The sequence below is a fragment of the Anabrus simplex genome, chromosome 9 (assembly GCF_040414725.1).
Source record: "Anabrus simplex isolate iqAnaSimp1 chromosome 9, ASM4041472v1, whole genome shotgun sequence".
In the NCBI taxonomy this organism is placed as follows: domain Eukaryota; kingdom Metazoa; phylum Arthropoda; class Insecta; order Orthoptera; family Tettigoniidae; genus Anabrus; species Anabrus simplex.
Window position 1 is genome coordinate 41,380,953 of NC_090273.1, and position 23,255 is coordinate 41,404,207.

The 23,255-nt window shown below is 39.9% G+C and overlaps 2 protein-coding genes across 5 annotated transcripts in view; one reads left to right on the plus strand and one right to left on the minus strand.

Moving 5' to 3' along the window:
• The window catches only part of LOC136881224 (RNA-binding protein 42), a 267,849-nt gene that overhangs the window by 89,267 nt on the left and 155,327 nt on the right, over window positions 1-23,255 (plus strand). The gene's annotated exons all lie outside the window — the stretch shown is intronic.
• LOC136881225 (uncharacterized) overlaps window positions 1-23,255 on the minus strand; it is a 52,976-nt gene that overhangs the window by 19,917 nt on the left and 9,804 nt on the right. The window contains exon 1 of one of the 2 annotated variants that reach the window (XM_067153957.2): window positions 13,735-13,788. The exons of the other annotated variant lie outside the window; for it this stretch is intronic. Coding sequence (XP_067010058.2) covers window positions 13,735-13,757 — 23 coding nt within the window. The 5' untranslated portion in view covers window positions 13,758-13,788. Of the gene's footprint in view, window positions 1-13,734; window positions 13,789-23,255 lie in introns of those variants that run through there. 2 annotated transcript variants of the gene reach the window in all.

The following is a 23,255-nucleotide window of genomic DNA, read 5'->3' on the forward strand; positions in this document are numbered from 1 at the left end:
GGGCTTTACAATAGTGGATGATCTCGTCCTCATCGACCCAGAGTGGTCAGTCAGTTCCTTGAGACGCTCGGCATACTGCGAATGGTGTGGCTGGCATATTCTGCGGACATAAACTGCGTTTATCATGCATGGCGTAAACTGAAGGGAACAGTTGCCCTCCGTCCTAATCCTCCTGCTAACACTTACCAGAAGTCACATCATTTTGATGTATCTATAATAGTTCAGGCGGCACGTTTTGAAGGTGCACTATTCTTTTTCGACTTGCTCTACTTTTTGCAATCTGTCTGCTCCTCTTATAATCTAATTATACGTAGCCTATAATAATCTAGAAGAAATTATCTTTCTAACAGTAATTGAATTTCTGAAGTCTGTTGAGTGGTTCCCGAGATTACCCTCCATATAACAAACTAACTTTCCCTCTTCAAATATTAGTATGGATTATTTAATTTCTCATTAACAAAATTGACATGCAGTCAGACGACAGTGGTGTTCGTAGTGTCAAGTTTTCGCTAAGTGATGAACACGGAGTGAAGAAAAAGTAACGTAAGTGTTGCATACTTCAGTTAATCTCACAACACACTAATTCCATTTCAGTATTATCGAGTCGTGTCACTAAGAAATGTGTTAACTGGTGAGACATTTTCAGTGTTTGATATTTGTTGTGTATCCAGATGGTCTTCCAATTACGAAGGAGGGAAAAAGTATCATTTGCAAGATATGCTGAAATACCCGAAGCTGCACCTCCATACCATAGCTGCTATTTAAACCTAAAGCATGCAGAGAAATCTGCATTTGTTCAAGTGTTATATTTAAAGCAACACTGTTTATTTGATGATAAATTATAAGTACATTGAGAAATGTTATTTTTCCTCTGTATTCATTTGTGTGTGCGTGAGCGAGCATGCCCACTTAAAACATTGTGTTGGTTATATGAAACTAAATTCTATGTTACGTTATATCGCGTAGTCACGCTTTGCGGATAACATCCAGTCAACTTCATTGCATTTCTCAGCAGGGGATTCCCTATTTTGGCCCTTCCTCCCTCCTAAACGCAGAGACTTTTATATCCTGATTTTGAGAACAGATTTAGTATTCCTGTATTTTTTGAAAATCCCAGGTTTTTCCTCGTCCTTTAAGTATCTGGAGAGAATTGATGTTCAGTGGCACTTGTAAGGCAGATACAATCAGCTAGTGGTGTTCTTAAATACGACAGAATATCAAAGGTAATCCTTTTTATTTTATCATTTCCACATACAGTGTCGACTGTGAAACTACTTTTTAGCATATTGACAAGGACTAAAAGTCAATTCAGATCAATGATTCCCGGAAAAGAATTTTGGAAAAAAATTAACCTTAAAAACCCGTTCAACAAGGCCAGTGCTTTGGGCACAATTGTACTTCCGAAATTTATGAAGAAGCCTAAGGCAATTACAGTCAACATTCATGTGTTATAAAGCTCAGATACATGCAGTATTTCAGTATTTATAAATAAGAGAAATTGCATAACTGAGTAGTATAGTGCGTTAAATATTCTTCAAAGCTACGTCATCAATGATGTGTCGTAACATGTCTGGATATGCGTTAAAAAAAACTCCTAATATTTGACTTTCGAAAGTTGAAAGTTCTGCCTTCTTAATACGCGTGAAATGTAACATGACGTTTGTTGGCTGTTATAATTAATTTGTTTTGGAAATTCCCGGGAATGACTAGTTACTTAAGAAGCATACTACTATACAGCGCCACATTCCGGGAACTACTAAGATCTCGCATTCGGGCGGTATTTTCGAAGTTGGGGCATTTTTCGAACAGACCTCGTTAGTAAGCCCCATTGAGGTAACTTTGTGGTGTCATACATTGGAGAGTATTGAACGAGCGCTTGTAATTACACATTACTCGTTAATTGCTTGTCCCTTACGCTCTGGTAGCCCGCTCATATTTTAGTTATCACCGAGCCCGAAATAGGATGAGCGTGCGCCACAGAGGTGCATGTAAGCACGTAGCTCGGATTTAACTCGTGGGAGGCGGTGGAGCGTGACTGATGTGGGGAAAAATTGTCAACACAATAAATATATGTTGCAGAATGGACGATATTTACCCTGTACGAATTAGAAATTTTATAATCGAGCTAGGACAAGTTTTGAAAAGTGCTGGGATTTTTAGCCCAGTGGCTGTTAATTTTAGTTTTTTTTTTCTGTTGGGTCGTCTATTCGGAGGATGATGGGTCCTCCACAAATACTAGTTCTGTTAAATATGCAGTTGGGAAAAATAAATAAAAACATCGGAGTGCCTACAAAACGGCTTTCTTGGCAAATTAAAGAGTGAGCTACTTTGTCGCCGGACTAGCAAGTGCAATTGCAGTACACTGACTGTATAACAAACACTATTCATTATCCACAGACACCACCAGTCTTTCACCAGTGCTGAAATTCTTAGTCCAGTGGCACCTATTTTTAGTTGTTTGTTTGGCCATCAGCCCGTAAGATGCTGAGTCCCCCAAAAGTACTACTGCAGTTAATAGACTATAGGAAAGAAAAAAAGCGTGTGTACTGTGTACGGTTTCCAAATACAGTGAAATAAAGCTGTTAGTTTGTCTCTCTTCAGTCTTTCTTCCTTTCTTCATTTCTTTCTATTGCCTTCCCTTAGATAAATTTCAATTGTGCGGTTTATACACTGCTCATACTTACGGACCATTATGGTATTTTGTACGTTGGAATTCTTATGCATCTAACGCTACGTTCTTTGTATCACAACGAGGAGCGCTAGCATTAGCCTTTTCTATGGTGGTGTGTTTTTGTGGCGAGAATCGAACGTCCAAATTGGTACCAAGTAACAACATCTTAAGGGAATTGGCATTTTAGAGTGCTAAAATGTCAGATACGCGTATTTCTAGATTTACTGTATTTAAAGGGAAGACCTTTAACTGTACAATTCAACCTCTCTGTTGTTTCGTAAGACCATTAGTAGTTGAAAGACATAATACACATAACGTAATAACTTCATGGACATATTCTTATTTTGTAAGTTTGGAATAGTTAATATGCCATCTTGTGTGTTTTATTCTGGCTTGATATTGCAACCTGTTACGATACCGAAATTTTTCCACCGCGGTAAGAACATTCAACTCCTCGTTAAGATTTATTTTAAATGCAACAAGGCAGCTGAGGCTATACGATTAGTAGTAGGGCTAGTTATTAAACTACATGAATAAATATATGCTTTGTATTGAATGTAGACTATTTAGTATTTATAATAATGAGGAAGGAAAATGGTTATAGCTCATGGCTGGTTTCGACGAGGGAATGTAGGTCACACTGTAAAATGAGTTGGCCACTCCTGCTCTATTGGAATGGTTTCCAACGCCTTTTTTCTTTTCTCTTTATCTTTTTGAATGGACTCCTATTACCTCTGCGGGGATCGAACCCACAAAGAGATTTGTCCGGCTCCATGGCCATGCTGGCCTTTGGCCACAGGGGTCCCGGGTTCGATTCGCGGCAGGGTCGGGAATTTTAACTATAATTAGTTAACTCCGGGTGTGTGTGTCGTCTTCATCACAGTTTCATAATCATGATGCGCAGGTCGACTAGGGGCGTCAAATCAAAAGACCTGCACTTGGCGAACCGAACATGCCCTCGAACACCCCCGCCACTAAAAGCCATACGCCATTTCATTTCATGACCCGACCACTCTACCTCATATCCCCCGATGTAGCTATCCACTTACTGTTGCTGGACTGAGTAGCTCAGACGATAGAGCGCGCTGATCTTCTGAGCTCAAGTTGGAGGGTTCGATCCCGACTCATTTCGGCGGTGTTTGAAGGTGCTCATATACGTCAGCCTCGGCACGTAAAATAACTTCTATGGGACAACATTCCGGCACCCTGCGTCTCCGAAAACGGTAAAAGTCGTTTGTGGGACGTAATTTTTTAAAAGTTTGTTTGGGCCTCCTGTGGACCACGGTGCGTGTTCTTTAGCTGTGTTGTTGTTGTTGTTTTCGATTGTTGTCGTTTCTGGTGTTCTTAATGGTAGGTTTGGTTGCTGCTTTCTTCTTGGTACGTTGACCTTTTCTTTTGGCCCAGTAATCCTTCATTTTTCTTGCTGAACTCTTATTTTTCGTTCCTCGAATCATTTCCTGGTCTCATTGTGGTTAGCTCTTGTGAGGGATGTTAGGAAGGTCTGGTTTTGATAGTTGAACGGTAGTTGCTTCTGTTAATTATGATGACATTATAAATATTAAGTTTTGTCAGTTCCTTCTCTACCTGTTGGATCCATAGTGATCCAGTGCCACGAGTGACCTTTGAATAAGACCATTATTATTACAGTAACTATCCACTCCCATATCCGACAATCCCATAATGCCATCGAAGTCTACAAACGGATGCCGGAAAAGTGCGAACACGGAAATTTGCGAACACCACATTAAAGCGGAAATTCGCGCACGCTGGGGATTATTGCTACCTGACTAGGGTTTCCCAGGTCTTGGTAAATATTTCGTTGCCGGAAATATGCGAACACTTTCCTGAGAATCCCATATACCCTGGATTAGCTTTCCGATTTTAACACTGGCATTGTATTTTCAACCTCCATACCATATCACAAACATCTACCAGGTAGTTCGTTTAACTAATGCTGCGGCCGGTGCGGCCGCCGGTTCGGAGGCATACCCGTACTGTTTTTCACTTTGATGCTGTCGAAGAATGAAAAAGCACTTTATGTATCCAAACATTTGTGAGGATCACCTGATGACTCCGCTCAAGAAGTGAAGAAGCAAGTGTGTAATGCCAACAAGAGGGTTCGAGAAGGAACTACACAGTTATGTGAGTTATACACCGATGAAATAGGAAACCTACATAATAAAGGTTAGTAAACAAACGTCCTTATCCAAAAACTTTCGTGTTTTATTAATATAAATGCATGTGCCATACGGTAACATAAAGCAAGAATGAATTTTGTATTACAAATTATATTATAGGTCAACAAATAATAATACGTAATGTACACTGACTGACAGTGACAATGCAACACCAAGGAGAAGTGGTTCGAAAGGGATGAAAGTTGGGGAAAAAACAGAGACGGCACGGATGAATAATTGATGTTTATTTCAAACCGATATGCAGGTTACACAATGCGCACGGCATCGACTCAGTAGGATGTAGGACCACCGCGAGCGGCGATGCACGCAGAAATTCGTCGAGGTACAGAGTCAATAAGAGTGCGGATGGTGTCCTGAGGGATGGTTCTCCATTCTCTGTCAACCATTTGCCACAGTTGGTCGTCCGTACGAGGCTGGGGCAGAGTTTGCAAACGGCGTCCAATGAGATCCCACACATGTTCGATTGGTGAGAGATCCGGAGAGTACGCTGGCCACGGAAGCATCTGTACACCTCGTAGAGCCTGTTGGGAGATGCGAGCAGTGTGTGGGCGGGCATTATCCTGCTGAAACAGAGCATTGGGCAGCCCCTGAAGGTACGGGAGTGCCACCGGCCGCAGCACATGCTGCACGTAGCGGTGGGCATTTAACGTGCCTTGAATACGCACTAGAGGTGACGTGGAATCATACGCAATAGCGCCCCAAACCATGATGCCGCGTTGTCTAGCGGTAGGGCGCTCCACAGTTACTGCCGGATTTGACCTTTCTCCACGCCGACGCCACACTCGTCTGCGGTGACTATCACTGACAGAACAGAAGCGTGACTCATCGGAGAACACGACGTTCCGCCATTCCCTCATCCAAGTCGCTCTAGCCTGGCACCATGCCAGGCGTGCACGTCTGTGCTGTGGAGTCAATGGTAGCCTTCTGAGCGGACGCCGGGAGTGCAGGCCTCCTTCAACCAATCGACGGGAAATTGTTCTGGTCGATATTGGAACAGCCAGGGTGTCTTGCACATGCTGAAGAATGGCGGTTGACGTGGCGTGCGGGGCTGCCACCGCTTGGCGGCGGATGCGCCGATCCTCGCGTGCTGACGTCACTCGGGCTGCGCCTGGACCCCTCGCACGTGCCACATGTCCCTGCGCCAACCATCTTCGCCACAGGCGCTGCACCGTGGACACATCCCTATGGGTATCGGCTGCGATTTGACGAAGCGACCAACCTGCCCTTCTCAGTCCGATCACCATACCCCTCGTAAAGTCGTCTGTCTGCTGGAAATGCCTCCGTTGACGGCGGCCTGGCATTGTTAGCTATACACGTGTCCTGTGGCACACGACAACACGTTCTACAATGACTGTCGGCTGAGAAATCACGGTACGAAGTGGGCCATTCGCCAACGCCGTGTCCCATTTATCGTTCGCTACGTGCGCAGCACAGCGGCGCATTTCACATCATGAGCATACCTCAGTGACGTCAGTCTACCCTGCAATTGGCATAAAGTTCTGACCACTCCTTCTTGGTGTTGCATTTGCTCTGTCAGTCAGTGTATATTTACGAAAATTAATATATTTACTACTAATAGTGCACTATTATTTGGCACAGCCTGTACATCCGAAAAAAATTGTTGGAGTTTTTCTACTCTCTTGACGAAAAGTGCTTTTTGTGTGATTTTTAGCTTTAAAGGGTACTTAAATGCAAATTTTGACTGAACAAAACTTACAGAGCGTAATGAGCTCTACAAAATTGGTTTTTATGATTTTTTAAATGCATTGTAAGGTCAGAAATGTTTTAATTAATCAATATGGCCGTTTCAGGTTATGACTTTGTGACAAATCGATGAAGAGGACCTTGCGAAATCAGGGGAGTAACGAGCGTGGAAATCAACAAGAGCCAAAAGAACGTGGTGACATTATTCTCAATGAAGCAATCTTGAAAATGGCCATGGTAGCAGTTTTCTCCTTGTTGATGACGGACTAGAAGAAAGAACCCTAGTTTTCAGCGGAGATAAAGGAAAATATTGTTTAAAAACATCTACACAATTTATTATGGATAGTACGTGTAGGTGCTGAAGCAAACAGTTTGCACAAGTCTACACTGTTCACGCAGACCTAGCAGACCGGCCTGACGAAACATATGTGTTGCCTGTGGTATTTGCCCTATTCCCTAATAAGAAGAAAGAAAAATACATTTGCCTGTTCCTTCTTATTAAAGAAGTAGTTCCACAATGGTGTCCCAGTAAAGTCAATGTCGCTTTTGAGGCAGCTGCAATATCGGCTGTACATCAATTTTTCCTCAACTAAAGTGAGTGGCTGCCACTTCCATATGAAGAAATGCTTATGAATAAAAATTCAAAGTCTGGGTCTACAGGAGGAATACCGTTAGAATGAAGAGTTAAGGCTTCACGTCACCATGTGTGCGGCACTGGCATTTTTGAAACCGGAGGACGTAGATGACGGATGGCTCCAGATTCATGCGGAAGCTCCCGACAACCAAAAATTCTTCGAGTTTTTTGACTACTTTGTAGATACATGGTTACAAAATGAAGAGATCCCCATCGAAATGTGGAGTTGCTACGGTAAGGGACACAGAATCACGAGTGTTGTAGAAGGATAGCACAACAAATTAAATACTGTCGTTGGAATCCGCCACCCCAGAGTCAACATGCTGGTGGAATGTTTGAAGAAGGAAGCGGAACACACATAATGCATGTACACGAGGTTAGAAATGCATCTTCAAGCGAAGAAGGGAAAGAGGAAATGCTTGAAACTGGAGACAGGATTGAGAAAACCATAAAAGTATATGAAGAGACAAGGATACATTCAGAAATTGGAGAGAATTACGGTAACCCACATGTAAATATATACGTATGTAAACATGACGAAGCCTATAAAAGCCGATTTTAAACGACAAATGTACTGTATGAAAAAAAAAATGACGAAACCTATGAAGGCTGATTTTCAACACCCCAAAATAATATGATAATTATGATTTTGACAATCTAAAGCCTGTGTAAAGTGTGATAGAAATCAGATTCAGTACGTTGTATGGATTAAAGATTGATTTATTTACAGAGGTCGCTTACATTACATGTATTGTTTCTTATTTTCGAAGATAGTGTTCGCAAATTTCCGGCAACGAAATATTTACCAAGACTGGGAAACCCTAGTCAGGTAGTAATAATCCCTAGTGTGCGCAAATTTCCGCTTTAATGATGTGTTCGCAAATTTCCGTGTTCGCACTTTTCCGGACACCCTACAAACACCGCAATGTTATCAGTGATAAGAATGTGAACCTTAAACGCAGTGAATTTGGCACCTGGCACCATCCGACCCAAGCCACTGCATACTCTTGGAAAAACCTGGACCTGTCCATTGTAGTCCAATCACAAACTAACTTTACTGCGGCGTTATATGAATGAGTTCTCTGGGTGTCCATAGGTTCCTTTTCTGCGAAAGTATCTATCGCCAACTAGTCAGAAGTCAACCTACGTAGGATTTCTAGCCAGAAGGTGACTACAGTTCGTGCGAATCAGAAACCAAGAACGCAGGTTTTATTCCAAAAATCTTGTCAGTATTGCGAGCCCTCGATACAATAGCCACGTTGGCTATAATAGCATTAGGGACCTTCGAATGAAACGATTTGATCTGTCGTTTCCCGTTACAGATGATGCGTCTGGAGATTAGAGTAAGTCATATTTCCTTCAGACCACTGTTCTACTGCAATGAAGATTTTACTTCAGTCTCTTCTGGTTTTTGTCGGAGTGCTCAGTTTGCTCATCGGACTGCAGATCCTCAACCCCCAATACAGTAAATTAACAAATGTATCTCTTACTCAATGTCTTAAAAATGAATCTTTTGCAAAACTAATGCCAATAATAATAATAATAATAATAATAATAATGTCATTGACTCAACGTCCCACCGACTACTTTTACGGTTTTCGGAGACACCGACCTGCAGGAATTTAGTCCCGCAGGAGTTCTTGTTCTTGCCAGTAGATCTGCCGACACGAGGCTGACGTATTTGAGCACATTCAAATACCACCGGACTGAGCGAGGATCGAAGTTGCCAAGTTGAGATCAGAAGGCCAGCGCCTCAATCGTCTGAGCCACTCGGCCCGGCCCAGTAATTGGATTGTGTCTCCATTGTTTACTCCCTTTATCGTGATTTAATGCGAAGCATACGGTAAACTGTTCATCCATTAAAATGCAAATTATCATTTTTCATCATTCAGAAATTTTGTTAGTTATAAAAATAATGAGTTACATTTAATACCGATCATAATTTGGTAGTAATTAGTAATTCAAATCACGGTTAAGAGTTGTCAGTCACTCTGAACAGTACTTGCATACTCATGGTAGTAGTAGTGGGTCTCTGAAACACATGACTTATATGTACTGTCTGGTGATTAGTTCATTTGCTTGCTCGGATCGGTTTGTGGCGTGCAACTTGTAGGAGACAATGCAGATGTGTCTGTCGGAGGACCGCATTATTACCACCGTGCTCTCCTACGTCTCACGTATGTAAAGAAACAAGGTCACGCCAGATGTAACAGAGTAATAGAAATGTGCTAGAAATGTATTCATCAGGGCGTAATCGGCTTACGGGCTTTTGCGTTTCCTGGAAGCGTCGTGCTAATGGAAATATCGACATCCAGTACATGTAAATATCTGTCTGTAATATTCTATTTCTCGAAAATTATAAGCGAAGAGAGATTTGGGAAATACTTCGCTAATATATCGAAGATATTTGAGCAGATATAGAGTTCGGGTACTATGGTTGCTGCACATTTATGTCTTCTAGGCTAGATAAATTACATGGTTATAATTACATTTCTGGTAATCATGAATTTTAATTTATGCATCTTTAAAATAATACGTTCAATTAAGGACTTACTTTAAGTAGGCCTATTACTGCATGTACTGTACTGTATGATAACAGGCAACATTTATAACATTCAACTAGTTACAGGACAAATACAAACACTTTAACACTGTGCTAAAGTGGAAGATGGAATAGGTCAAATTTCAATATGTAACATAAAAAGTATCATTTTTAGTAATAGTTCGTGTGACATTGGAGTGTGTTAGATATTGAGTGGTGTGAATAAAATGAGCACGCACTCTTTACTCGCGAATTTAGAGCAGTCACTCGCAGTGAGCCGCTAACTCTATGAAGTTTTTGTTCTGTAAGTGTGTCTCATTGCATCATAATTAAGGGCATAAACACATGTAAATATTCCGTTAAACAGAGGGAAAGCCTACAGAATGGAATAAAATTACTTCATAATGAAGTAAATTCAATATTTGAAATTTTGTTTTAACTTTTGCCATGTTTAGAACTGCAGTAAATCGTTTTTGTCCTGCAATACTTGATATTACATTATACCTCACTCCGGCCTCTGCAATATCATGAAAACCTTTTACCAATAACTTAATGTAAGCTCGCCTGATGATCAGGATCGTTAGGGTGTCAAGTCTACATGGTCTGACACCATGGTTAGCTGGTTCGAGTATCGATGGTGAAAAAAATAAAATCACCATCAGAATGTTGGCCAACAGGATAGGAGAGTTGATGGTATACAATTTCTAATCACTAGACTGCATGCCAAAAATGCCTGAGTTCAGTTTCAGACCTCTCCGTAGTGTTCATAGCAAGTGAGTAAATAAGACACTGTTGACAGTGATTTGTCTGTCGGATGGGGATGTTCGACATAGATCCGGTAAGAAGATATGCATTTTAGCACGAATCAGTTTGTGCCAAATGCTTCATCCGGTACAGAATTCACAGGAGTACAGGTTGTCCCATTATTATTATTATTATTATTATTATTATTATTATTATTATTATTATTATTAGTAGTAGTAGTAGTAGTAGTAGTAGTAGTAGTAGTAGTTGTTGTTGTTGTTGTTTCTCCCAATATTGGAAGATGTTAAGCGAATAACTCAATCAGTTCTTCTGTGGACATCCCCTCGTTGTTCCATTAGGCTTTCATTCTTTCCCAGAAAGCCTTTTTACGTTCTTCCGACCACTTTGGTGAGGTCTGTACTGCTTTTGTTGTGGTTGCTCTGATGTAGCTTCCCAATTGTTTACTTAGTGTTTAAAGATGTCTATTATTATTATTATTATTATTATTATTATTATTATTATTATTATTATGTTGGTACATAGATATGACCGGCCCCATGGTGTAGGGGTAGAATGCCTGCCTCTTACCCGGAGGCCCCGGGTTCGATTCCCGGCCATGTCAGGGATTTTTACCTTGATCTGAGGACTGGTTCGAGGTCCACTCAACCTACGTGATTAGAATTGAGGAGCTAGCTGACGGTGAGATAGCGGCCCCGGTCTAGACAGAAGCCCTGGTCTTTCTTTGGTTGATACCTTCATTCTTCGAAGTGTCGGACCTCTTCCATTTTCCCTTCGGTAAGTGTTAATAGACGATGGTTTTTAGGTTGTACTTTCTCTTAAAACAGTAATCACCACCATGCATACATACATACATACATACATACATACATACATACATACATACATACATGTACCGAGCGAGTTGGCCGTGCAGTTAGGGTCACGCAGCTGCGAGTAAGGATTCGGGAGATAGTGGGTTCGAATCCCACCGACGGCAGTCCTGAAGATGGTTTTCCGTGGTTTCTCATTTTTCCAGCAGGCTGTACTTTAATGAAGGCCACGGCCGCTACCTTCCCAAGGTAGTCCTTTCCAATCCTTCCGTTGCCGAAAAGACGTTCAACGAGTACAAAAATATATATACATACATACTTATTGCACATACTTACAACAGTGGGTTGATTTTTAGAATGTCGTAATCGCATTGATCAAAAACCAAAACCAAACCCCATGGCGCAACAGCCCCGAAGGACCATGGCCTACCAAGCGACCGCTGCTCAGCCGGAAGGCCAGCAGATTATGAGGTGTCGTGCGGTCAGCGCGATGAATCCTCTCGGCCGTTATTCTTGGCTTTCTTGACCGGGGCCGCCATCTCACCGTCAGATAGCTCGTCAGTTGTAATCACGTAGGCTGAGTGAACCTCGAACTAGCCCTCAGATCCAGGTACAAATCCCTGACCTGACCGGGAATCGAACTCGGGGCCTCCGGGTAAGAGGCAGGCACACTACCCATTCACCGCGAGGCCGGCAATCCCCTTGATCAAGGAAAGCCCTCGAAACCCACACGTAGTGCTAACAAGGGTTGTGGTACATGCACAGCTTCTTAGTTTTTGGTGATTGAATGTTGATTTACCTACACGACTTTCTGTGTCTTCAAGAAACATCCTGTAAATTTTTCTTATATTTGTCGAGAATTTTGCCCTACTTTTTAAAATAGAATACTGGAATTATTTACATAGTTGAGTAATTTTCCCCCATAGAAGTCACCTTACGACCGGATCATTTTATTGAGTTTTCTTCAATAATTAATAAACAAATCTCTTTAGGTGGCATTCACTTAAGTTTGGGTGCATAAAGTCACAATTCATGGATTAACACTATGGCTGATTTTCAATGTTTTAATTGTTTACATTTCCTGAAAAACTATTAAGATGTCAAAATTGTTTTTAAATGTTGCAGACTTTTATCCACGGTTATTTCCCACATTTTTCATTTTCATAAGAAAACTCAAAATAGTCACAAAAACTACTGCATCAGTCAATTGGAATTATTAGATTATGTTTATAGGTCGTTATGCATTAATCTGATGAACAGCAGTAGTAGTAGTAGGTACTGCTCATGAAACTTGAGAATTTTTTTTTTTTTTAATGTGTTGCTGATTATGACATCTTTGGAAAAACAGTTTGAAGGGAAAATTAAAATGCTGGACCAAAAATATTTCGTTTGGTCGTATTGCGTATATTCTTCCTTGGGCGTACTTAATTTGAAATCTCGCCCTTTAGTAATAGCTCATAAATGTATCTTTTGTTAAACGTTTAATGCTTATGAATTAGTTCTTGCATCCGGGAGAGAGTGGGTTCGAATCCCGCTGTCGACGGCCCTGAAGATGGTTTTCCGCGGTTTCCCATTTTCACACCAGGCCAATTAAGGCCACGGCCGCTTCATTCCAACTTTTAGGCCTTTCCTATTCCGTACGACGTAAAGTAAATTACACCAAAAAAATTGAAGAGATATATAATTCATTTATAATGTTGTTACAGCGAGATTTTTTTTTCAGAATGTTAAGAACCGTATGTTGTAAAGTGAGCATTATTATTATTATTATTGTTATTATTATTATTATTATTATTATTATTATTATTTAAAATACACCTGCAGTAGTTAGCAGATGAAATACACGTACTTCGTGGTTACTTAATGCCATATACTATTGTTTTAAACTTTACAGTTTCAGCTTTTGGGCAAGATGAAATGTTAAAGTTTAATTTTTTTGTTTTACACAGTTCAACCATTTGAATACCTCATACGCAGATTATTATTATTATTATTATTATTATTATTATTATTATTATTATTATTATTATTATTATTATTATTATTATTATTATTATTATTATTATTATTATTATTATTATTGTCATGTACAGTGGTCCTACAACGCTATTAGCAGTTGAAATACGGATACTTCGTGATTACCTAAGGCTAAGTATTATAATTTTAAACGTTAGGATTTCAACTTTTAGATAAGAGCAAAAGGTGAAAGTTGATTATTTGTCTTTACACATTTTAGCCATTGGAAATCCGCTGAAGCAAACTATGGAATTGGTGATACTAATATAACAATACGTACGATTATATCACATAGCAGCAGTAATTATTCATGAAACTTGTAGTTATTATTCCACTGTGTATCTCGAAGAAATGAGTCAATTAGCCGTAGTATTCACGAGAAGACGGAACGGTACCTGGTTGTCGCAGCTCTCTCCATGGTAACGCACCCTCCGGCAGACTGACTGAGTGATCGCAGTTCTTGTCGGCATTTTTCTGGATTTAAGGCTTTACTTGCTACTTACGTCACGGGGGCGCACTTTGTCCAAGAGGTCAGGCAGTAAATGGTTTGGTGACAAGAACACTGTCTCCATCGAAAATCGTTTACGCCTGATTAACTGTTTTGATAGCGAACACTTGCGTAAGGGGAAAGTAAAGCGGTCGAGTAGTTTGTACAGCTTGCTCCAAAAGTGAGAGTTCTAGTGTTAACATGGTAGGATTTATGGGGGTGGGGGCTCAAACCCCATGCTAAAATATCTGTTATGAGACCTATTTGTGTCGGTGCGACGTAAAGCAACTAGCAAAAAAAACTGTTTAAAAAAATTAAAGTATACCTTGCATAAATATCCATCGAAGTAAGCAGTAAATGGATATGTTTAAAATATTTCAACATTCTCAAGGAAAATATGTTGAATGTGGTGTTACAAATACATCCAAGGTTTCAGGAATAAATACTGCTGCTGTGATAGAATCGTACTTATTGTTATATTATCATCAGCTCTGTAGTTTGCTTCAACTGGGTTTCACTGGCTTAAATTTGTAAATTTTCACCTTTTGTTCTTGAAGAAAATGTTTTCCGTCCATTAATTCGGACAACCCATTATCTTAAAGTAGAATAAGAAACACGAAATGTGACAGTGCTGTTATACTCAAGTGTGATATAATTATTATTATTATTATTATTATTATTATTATTAGAGTGAATTTGTCACCTTGTTCTTACTGAGACAACCGTGGTTCATACTCCGGTGAATGTCAACATGATGCTTTATATATTCCAGTGGTTCGAATTCTTCGTAGGATCCTTAACACTCATGATTAATTAATTTTAAAAAACAAGCTTCCTTTTCATTATTGTTAATTTTAAGGGGTCTAACATCTTGATCGTCGAACTCTGGTGATGAAGTTGCCTAGGAGGATAAAAGTAAATGCACTTCACACTCGAAAAATTATGATCTCGAGACTTCGAAGAATGTTGAATTATGAGAGGCAGGCGTGAGAGGAACTGAGCAGAAGAACCGCTCTAAAATCAGTGTAGAAAGAGAAATAGTCACGCTCAAGAATTCCTCGGCATCCCCATTTTCCGAACTTAACGATACGAGACTCTGTGAGAGGCCTGTTTTACCAATGTTGCATAGCATTGTGACAAAAGGCTGTATCTTGAAATTCAAATAGCTTCTTACGACCTGGAAGGAATACCTTGGATATATTTGTTTATACATTAGTCCCTGTAAAAAAAAATGAAATGTCGTATGGCTTTTAGTGCCGGGAGTGTCCGAGGAAATGTTCAGCTCGTCAGGCGCAGGTCTTTTGATTTGACACCCGTAGGTGACCTGCGCGTCGTGATGAGGATAAAATGATGAAGACAACACATACACCCATCCTCCGTGCTAGCGAAATTAACCAATGATGGTTAAAATTCCTGACCCTGCCGGGAATCGAACCCGTATCCCTGTGGCCAAAGGTCAGAACGCTAACCATTTAGCATGGAGCCGAACATTAGTCTCTTTGTTTCTGTTCAAAAGTTGACCATGTAATTTTATCGCCCAGAGACAAACGTTCCTTCTTGTTCTTTTTCTTTTCTCATTTACTTTGGGGTGAGTTTAGTAAGTAAGTTCAGTTTCATGTCCATATACCCTTCCTCACCCCAACTCTGTATAGAGGAATGTATTCGCTATGGCATGAAAACTCCATCCTGAAAAATTGGTTTTAAAAAGTCAAAATACACTTTGTAAAATAATATCTACACCTAAAGAATGCTAATCCATTTAACCAAACAGTAAGAGAATAAATTTCAGTTACTTGAACATTCCCTAGGAAAATATAATCTATTCTTCTTCCTGGCTTTTTTTCAGGCAGTTTCACGTCCATGTGCGTTTCCTGACTTCAACCCTATTTGTAGGAATGTGTTTATTCACTATTGCTTGTTTCTGTGATGGTTGGTAGTGTGATGTATTGTGTGTGAATGAAAATGTATGTATTAAGACGAACGCAAACGCGCTCATTCCCCGATCCAGAGGAGTTAACCAGACTTGTCCAAAATCCCTAGCCCAGCCAAGAACTAAACCCAAGGTCCTCTGAACTGAAGAGTGTTACGCTTACCATTCAGCCAAGTAGCCGGACCCAAAAAATGTTCGGACAGTTCAAATCTCAGAGAATCTCAGGTACTCACGGAAGAGTTGACCAAGCAAGGACTGGCAGAAAGAGAAGAACTCGATAAAAATTACTAGAACATTCTAGTTCAGAGCCCTGTGTTTGCCAGATCATACCTATTTTTAAGTCTGTGCAAAATGAGAAGGAGAATATATTTGTTAACAATACGACAGCTTTCAAAACGTTTACGCTATTGGCCTTGAATAATTTCTGCCGATCCCCCTCCCTCCTTATTTCCAACGTTCTCTATCCATAGCTCACCATCATCTTTCCACTGAATCCGACGTATAGGACACATGATCTTACATAGTGTTTTTAGACGTTCATAACTTATATGGATTATAAAGTGTAGCTTGCATTTATAGCTAGATATCGTATAAGTCAAAGTTATTAGAATATAACTAAAGCTAATATTTATTATTATTATTTAGCGTTTGGCAGTACATATCACAAATAATTGTAAAATTATATTATTTACAATTTGACTTTTAAGTTGTCAATAAAGTCTATCTCAGTTGGACCTGTTTCCACTGAAGTCATGTGAAGCGAATTGAGAGGGATAAGATGGATACCTTGGAGAATAATGGGCTCATCCATGGCAGATAAGAGAAGTAGAGGAAAACCAATGTGATAGACTCAGTTGTTGTTGTTGTTGTTGTTGTTGTTGTTGTTGTTGAACTAAACCAGGCCACAGAGCTAGTTGAAAGAAACAAATTGTGGAGGCGCCTAATCACTTCACAGAAGCTTACAGACTGAACGCTGAAAAGTATAACAGTCTATAATGGAGATATATGTAATGTTTCACTTGATGCAGTAACAAACTGCAACTGAGCCTGTTTTCAACTTATGTTTGCTAATCCTGAGATACAAACGGAGTATGGGACAGATATTCTAAGTTTTGAGACATAAAGGTGATTTTTGTGTACATTAAATAAAAAAATAGAAGAAATGGTACAAAATGTAAAACATTACTCCGCTTTAAATTAATAAACATGCGTATTTTTTTTACTTTTAATCTATAGTATAATGACGTTCTTACCGTTTGATTTTTTAGTGTTTGAGCTATGACGCTTGGTAATTTTGATTTTACCCATTGATTCTGAGATCGCCTCCCTCTTTATTTATTAGTATAAAACTGTTTCAAAAAAGGCATGAGTCTTGCATTAGGCATTTATCCAATAACGATTGTTATCTAATGTATCGATGTATTTATTTAATTTTGCCTCAAAAATTAATTTGCCGGGCTGAGTGACCCAGACGGTTGAGGCGCTGGCCTTCTGACCCCAACTTGGCAGGCTCGATCTTGGCTCAGTCCGGTGGTATTTGAAGGTGTTCAAATACGTCAGCCTCGTGTCGGTAGATTCACGGGCACGTAAAAGAACACCTGCGGGACAAAATTCTGGTACCTCGGCGTTTCCGAAAACCGTAAAAGTAGTTAGTGGGACTTAAAGCCAATATCATTATTATTAAAAATTAATTTAAAAAGTGTATAATTTTAATGTGAAATGATTTCAGATTAAAATCTCATACGTTTCCGGAGAGAATAATAAAGGCAGTGTAGATCTTTTCTGTGAATTCATATAATATTGATATTTTGCCTCTAAATATCTCTCTTGTTTTTGTATCACTCTTTTCAACGTTGCCTTTTAATATTGAGCAGAATTTCATACTGTTTTATCCTTCTTTTCCTGCTTTGTTTCATCTGTCTTTCAGAGTTCTTTAGTGATTTGTTTCCTCCTATTATGTGTTCTCTCTTTCTGACTTTTGTTGATGTCATTTTCATTTTATAATATAATAATATAATAATAATTCTAATACTTCAATTAACCTATTTGTAAATTGTATTTATATGCAGTTTAGATCATATGTTTCAGTTCCAAATACTTTTTTTACGTTCATTTAGATTTTCCCTGGCTTAGTAAACATGATTGAATTTTATGTTATCGGTAAGTTATTGCATATCAAAGATTTGAGTTAAACTTCTCTTCCTTTTTTCTCTTGAATACTTGTATATTGTATTCAGTGTAAGACGCCCTAAGGAGGATTATTACCGTCAGTGGCAAATTGTATTTATTTCAAAATCAATTATTCTCTGTGTATTTTAATATATCTGGGAAAGGATACATTTGACTTAATTTTTTTGAGTTTATGACTTTAATTTTTTTTAAATACACAAAAATGCACTAGATCAATTTGTTCGGAGGGGAAATTAAAGCCATTTGTACTACTAAGCCATCATCATGAACGGGGTAACGCTTGTGAGACAGACATGGTGTGAAATGCGAATGCTAAGCAGCGTAATGAATTTAAACGGCTATTCATATTTTAAAGCCTGTATGTATGTTACATACCGTATTATTTAAATTATTTCGTCTGTTGCTCATATCACAGTCTACCACACGTGTTCACCGCTAGTGACGGTAAGATTCTGTGCTTTGTCGGAGCGCTATTATATAACATCGCTTTGCTGTCAAGCATACTGTATGCACGCGATCTTTTGAAAGTACAGTGATGTTATGACTGACTCGTTACTGTACACGGCTCGGGAAGTTGAACTGGTGAAAGCCGAGAATTTCTGTTCTGACAGCTTTAAATTAAAATACACTCACAGACGGAACGTTTCAAGAAAATGGCATTGTGATAAGCCCTTAAGAGAAATAAACTTTCTCACATAACAGTGTTTAATTCGGTATTTGCTGAATGCTCACTTACTCCGACTCTCTGATAATTTCGTTTGTATGGGTGAAAGTTGTTCTTAAAAGTTTCTCTCGCACGCTTCTGTTGATCCCACTGATCTCTATACCTGGATGGCTGGTAGCTTGGGTAGCAGTAAGCCGAATAGAAGATGACTGGCGGAGTAAGATGGCAGCGAGCGCACGGTGCAGTAGACCACGAGGAGCGCGCTTGCTTTGTTTATGCTTAGTTCAGTGACGCCAGGCCTCTTGATTGTAGTTCCACAAGTGTTCTGTGCTATGTTATTGCAAAGTAAATAGTAGTGTATTTTATGAATTTAGGTTCGTTGCCTTGTAGTATGCTTGTGAATTACAAGATTCAATTTAAATATGTATGTGTTTATCTGAAATATGAATGAAGAAACATTCTACGGGGCATTAACATACCGCAGTGCTCAGCTTATGGATGTACAAACAGAACAGATCAGGAGAAGGAGAAATCATTTCATCGGGGAGTTTTATACTGTACATACGAATCTTCCTAAGGTAGTGTTTTGAGTTTTAGGTTTATTGTATCTTATTTCGCATATTCTGGGAGCAAAATGGCAATTAATTTTTGTAGGTTTCCTTTCTCGAGACCCGAACATTAAGATCATCGATTAGGAGTATCAGGTGGGAGAATTGGGAGCCTTCTAAAACAGCTGTTCTCTGCTCGGATCACTTAGAGGAAGACTGTTTTGATAGAAATGGACAAATTGTACACCTTAGAAGTGATGTACAGCCAACTGTTTTCAATTTTACTGAACATTAACTGCAAGTAAAGATTTACTTATATTTTTTTATTTCTCATAATTAAACTGACGGTTTCGATGAAATAATTGACGTGACCTTATAACAATCTTAGAAAATTAAGTCTGGAGGAATTCTAGACCTTATTTAGATCAGTAATAATTATGGGTTTCAGACACTGGAGTGGTGGGAGAAGGGAAAGTGTGGTGGGTGTTTGGGGCTATCCCATTATACTATTCGTGGTATTTGGGTCTCTTAACTGGTGTTACATATTTCTGATGATGACTATCAATATCGCTTTGCTAGCTGAATTTAAAGAGGTCTGTAATAGTAAATTAAGCTGCAGGTAATGTGATATATTGACAAGTTTTGAATATTTGCTGGTTTTATAAATGTGTACATTTGCTTCAATGATATTTTAATTTGATAAACTGCGCGTTATTTCATGGAAACAGGAAACATAAATTCATTATCAAGCACCGATTACGATGTCGAATCTAGGCCTGTATAGTGAGCTACGTTTATAGGTACATCATTTTAAGAATGCATAATTTCGTGGCATACACGTATACAATTTACCGCAATGTTTCCAGAAACTGATTTTCACTCGTATTGTGTTACCGATCGCTAACTGCATGTATTCAGCACCTAAGTTAATATTTGTCGGCCGTTACTATACACTCATGTTTATTGCTATCCCGGAGATTTACTGAGCTCGGAATGACGTGTCAGTGATCCCAATGTCCTTATGCTTTGAGTGAACATGTCTCTATATTTTTAATTATTCCAATGCGCCATTAATTGCGACTTAAAATTGAGTATATTATCATTGCTTCCCCATAAGGAGAGCTCTAGGTTGGGTACGCCAACATGGCGAACCGCGCGCTCAACTTGGCGTACTTTCTCCTGCAGCGGAGACCTGCCATCAGCGATCCATGTATAGAGATCAGTGGTTGATCCTCATCCAACACTTATCATATTGCTCATTATGAAAATGAAAATCTACAGCCTGTTTCCAGTCGTTCGACCGGGTCAGGAATGGAATGAATGAAGCCCACATCTAGCGGCGAGGATACGAATAGTGCCGGCTGCCGAAACTTATTGCACTCCTCTGGGGCAATGATCAATGAATGACAAATGAAATGATATTGGAGAGTGTTGCTGCAATGAAATATGACAGGGAAAACCGGAGTACCCGAAGAAAAACCTGTCCCGCCTCCGCTTTGTCCAGCACAAATCTCACATGGAGTAACCGGGATTTGAACTTCGGAACCCAGCGGTGAGAGGCCGGCGCGCTGCCGCCTGAGCCACGGAGGCTCTCATCTTGCTCATTATAGTTTATTAATTTGTATTGTCTTATTTCATTATTGCGGTACAGTTTCGGAATGGAATGGGCACAATATTCTAAAAACGTCTCAACCAGTCTATCTCCTTTATCGCCTCAAACTCCTCTCCACCAACCATGACAAAAATACTCGATCTTGCAACACATTAAATTTATCCCTTCCCATTCAAAGAACCACAGCCTACACACAATCATGCACCGTTCTCGCAGCCCAGCAGTGGAATATCCTGAAGTCCGCCTAGTGGCCATGATTGTTAAGGCGTCAAGTATTTATCTGACATAATGATTAGCCGGTTCGTGTCCGGCAGGGTAGGAGAGGTGGTGCTGTACAACTTCTAATCACTTGATTGCGTGCCAAAAGCCTGAATTGAATTCCAAATCTCTTTGCAGTGTTCATATGAAGTGGGGGCATATGCCAGTGTTGATGGTGATTTATCCGTCAGATGGAGACATTAAGCCTTGAACAGACCCCTCGGCATACATCCGACGCCGGGTTTCACCCTCTCCCTAGCTAATTTTCATTAGCATCATCATCTCACACGCAGGTGAACTGAACATGTCCTCAGACACTCCCGGCACTAAAATTGCCAAATATAAATAATATAAGTGGAATCTCCTGCCATTGGACGCCAGAGGCATGTCTAGCAACTCAGCTTTCAAATGTGCATGAATAGAAACCATGAATGAACCATCTAGTTATAATACTGCTACTCCTTCATCTTCATCATCATTTCATCCTCATCACGACGCGCAGGTCGCCTGCGGGAGTCAAATCAAAGACCTGCATCTGGCGAGCCGAAGTCCTCGGACACATCCCGGCACTAAAAGCCATACGCCATTTCATTTCATTGATAGATTGATTGATTGATTGATTGATTGATTGATTGATTGATTAATGAACTATTCAGCCCGAAGACTGGTTGGAACCTCAGCAGCTCCGCCATCAGCTCTTAAACATGGCGTAGGTCTCACTGAAGAGGTGTACACGGGAAATGAGTGGGGCAGTTTCTCGTTTCCCTCACCGAGCCACAAGTTGCTATTACATATCAATCTGCCAAACCCACTGAAATGCACGCACCCTATGAGCGATATTTTCACATCAGCCATAACAGGAACATGCTGCGTAAGGAATAGCATTACTAGCATCGCTCATACGTCAGTCACTTTCATATTGCCAAAGCCAAGGGTGAGACTGAGACAGGTCAATAAAAGTAACGAATGTGTTCTAGTCCGTACCAGAAGACATAGTACACTGTAAATACAGGGCCTCGTCAGCAAAGGCAGAGAAGTTTTTTTTAATTTGCTTTACGTCGCACCGACACAGATAGGTCTTATGGTGATGATGAGGCAGGAAGGGGCTAGGAGTAGGAAGGAAGCGGCCGTGGCCTTAATTAAAGTACAGCCCCAGCATTTTCCTGGTGTGAAAATGGGAAACCACGGAAAACCAGCTTCAGGGCTGCCGACAGTGGGGTTCGAACCCACGATCGAGAAGTTATATAGTTATGAGGAAACCGCAGAAACCTATGGTGGCGCTATAACGTGCCGTTGAAGGTACGATGAATGAGCTAGTTTGCCGTTGTTTTCCTCACTGGGCCATAAAGCGCTATTGCAACACGGCCCACCCACTAGTGCTCCGAATGGCATTATTCAGCACCATCCATACCTAAAAAGAATGAGACCTCGGTGGAGTTGGTCGAAACAATAAGGTCACCACTCATAAAGTGGCTTCTTCTTCTTTGTGTTCGTCATGTAGGGTAACAAACTGATTTTGAATTATTCGTTGAAACTATTGAGAATTGAGCCGACTTTTCGTCAAATAAAGCTTGGGCTTTGGTTAAAAAAAAGAAAGATATAGAATTCTTAAAGTTTTAAGTGTAACAAAAGATTAACAGTTTTCAGCGTCTTAAGGGAAAACGGTGGCACTAAGACACTTGAAATCTGGCGTATTAATAAACCCCGTTAAAAGAACTACCAAATGTGTAGCCTACAAAAAATTGGGGAGAAATGTGACAGTGAGTAAGAGCGTCATATATTTGTTCGCCATTTTTAGGAAAACTCCCAATTTATGATAGTTTGTTAAAAATATAACTTTGATGTCAGCGCTTAATTCTTGTCATGGCCTGATTGGGAAGAATTTACATTTGGGGACTAATTTATATTTTTTAACAGACCGTAAAGACAGGGCTTTCCTGAAAATTTCGAAGAAGTTACAGTACAACGCTTTAAGTTAGTTCGAGATACTGAAAATTCGAGTAATGGAGGTTCGAGATATCGAGGTTCGACTGTAATTAACTGATTGTATTTATATATCCAGTTGCTCACTGTTTAATGGAAACTACTGCCAATCTGCTACTGCGTTTCTTTCATTCAGTCCAGTGGGTAAGCGTCACCTAATCTCATTTTAATCTTGAAAGTCATTGAGCATGTTAGTAGTTCACGGCGTCTGACATCCAAACACGATTCGTGAAGTGTCCTGCCT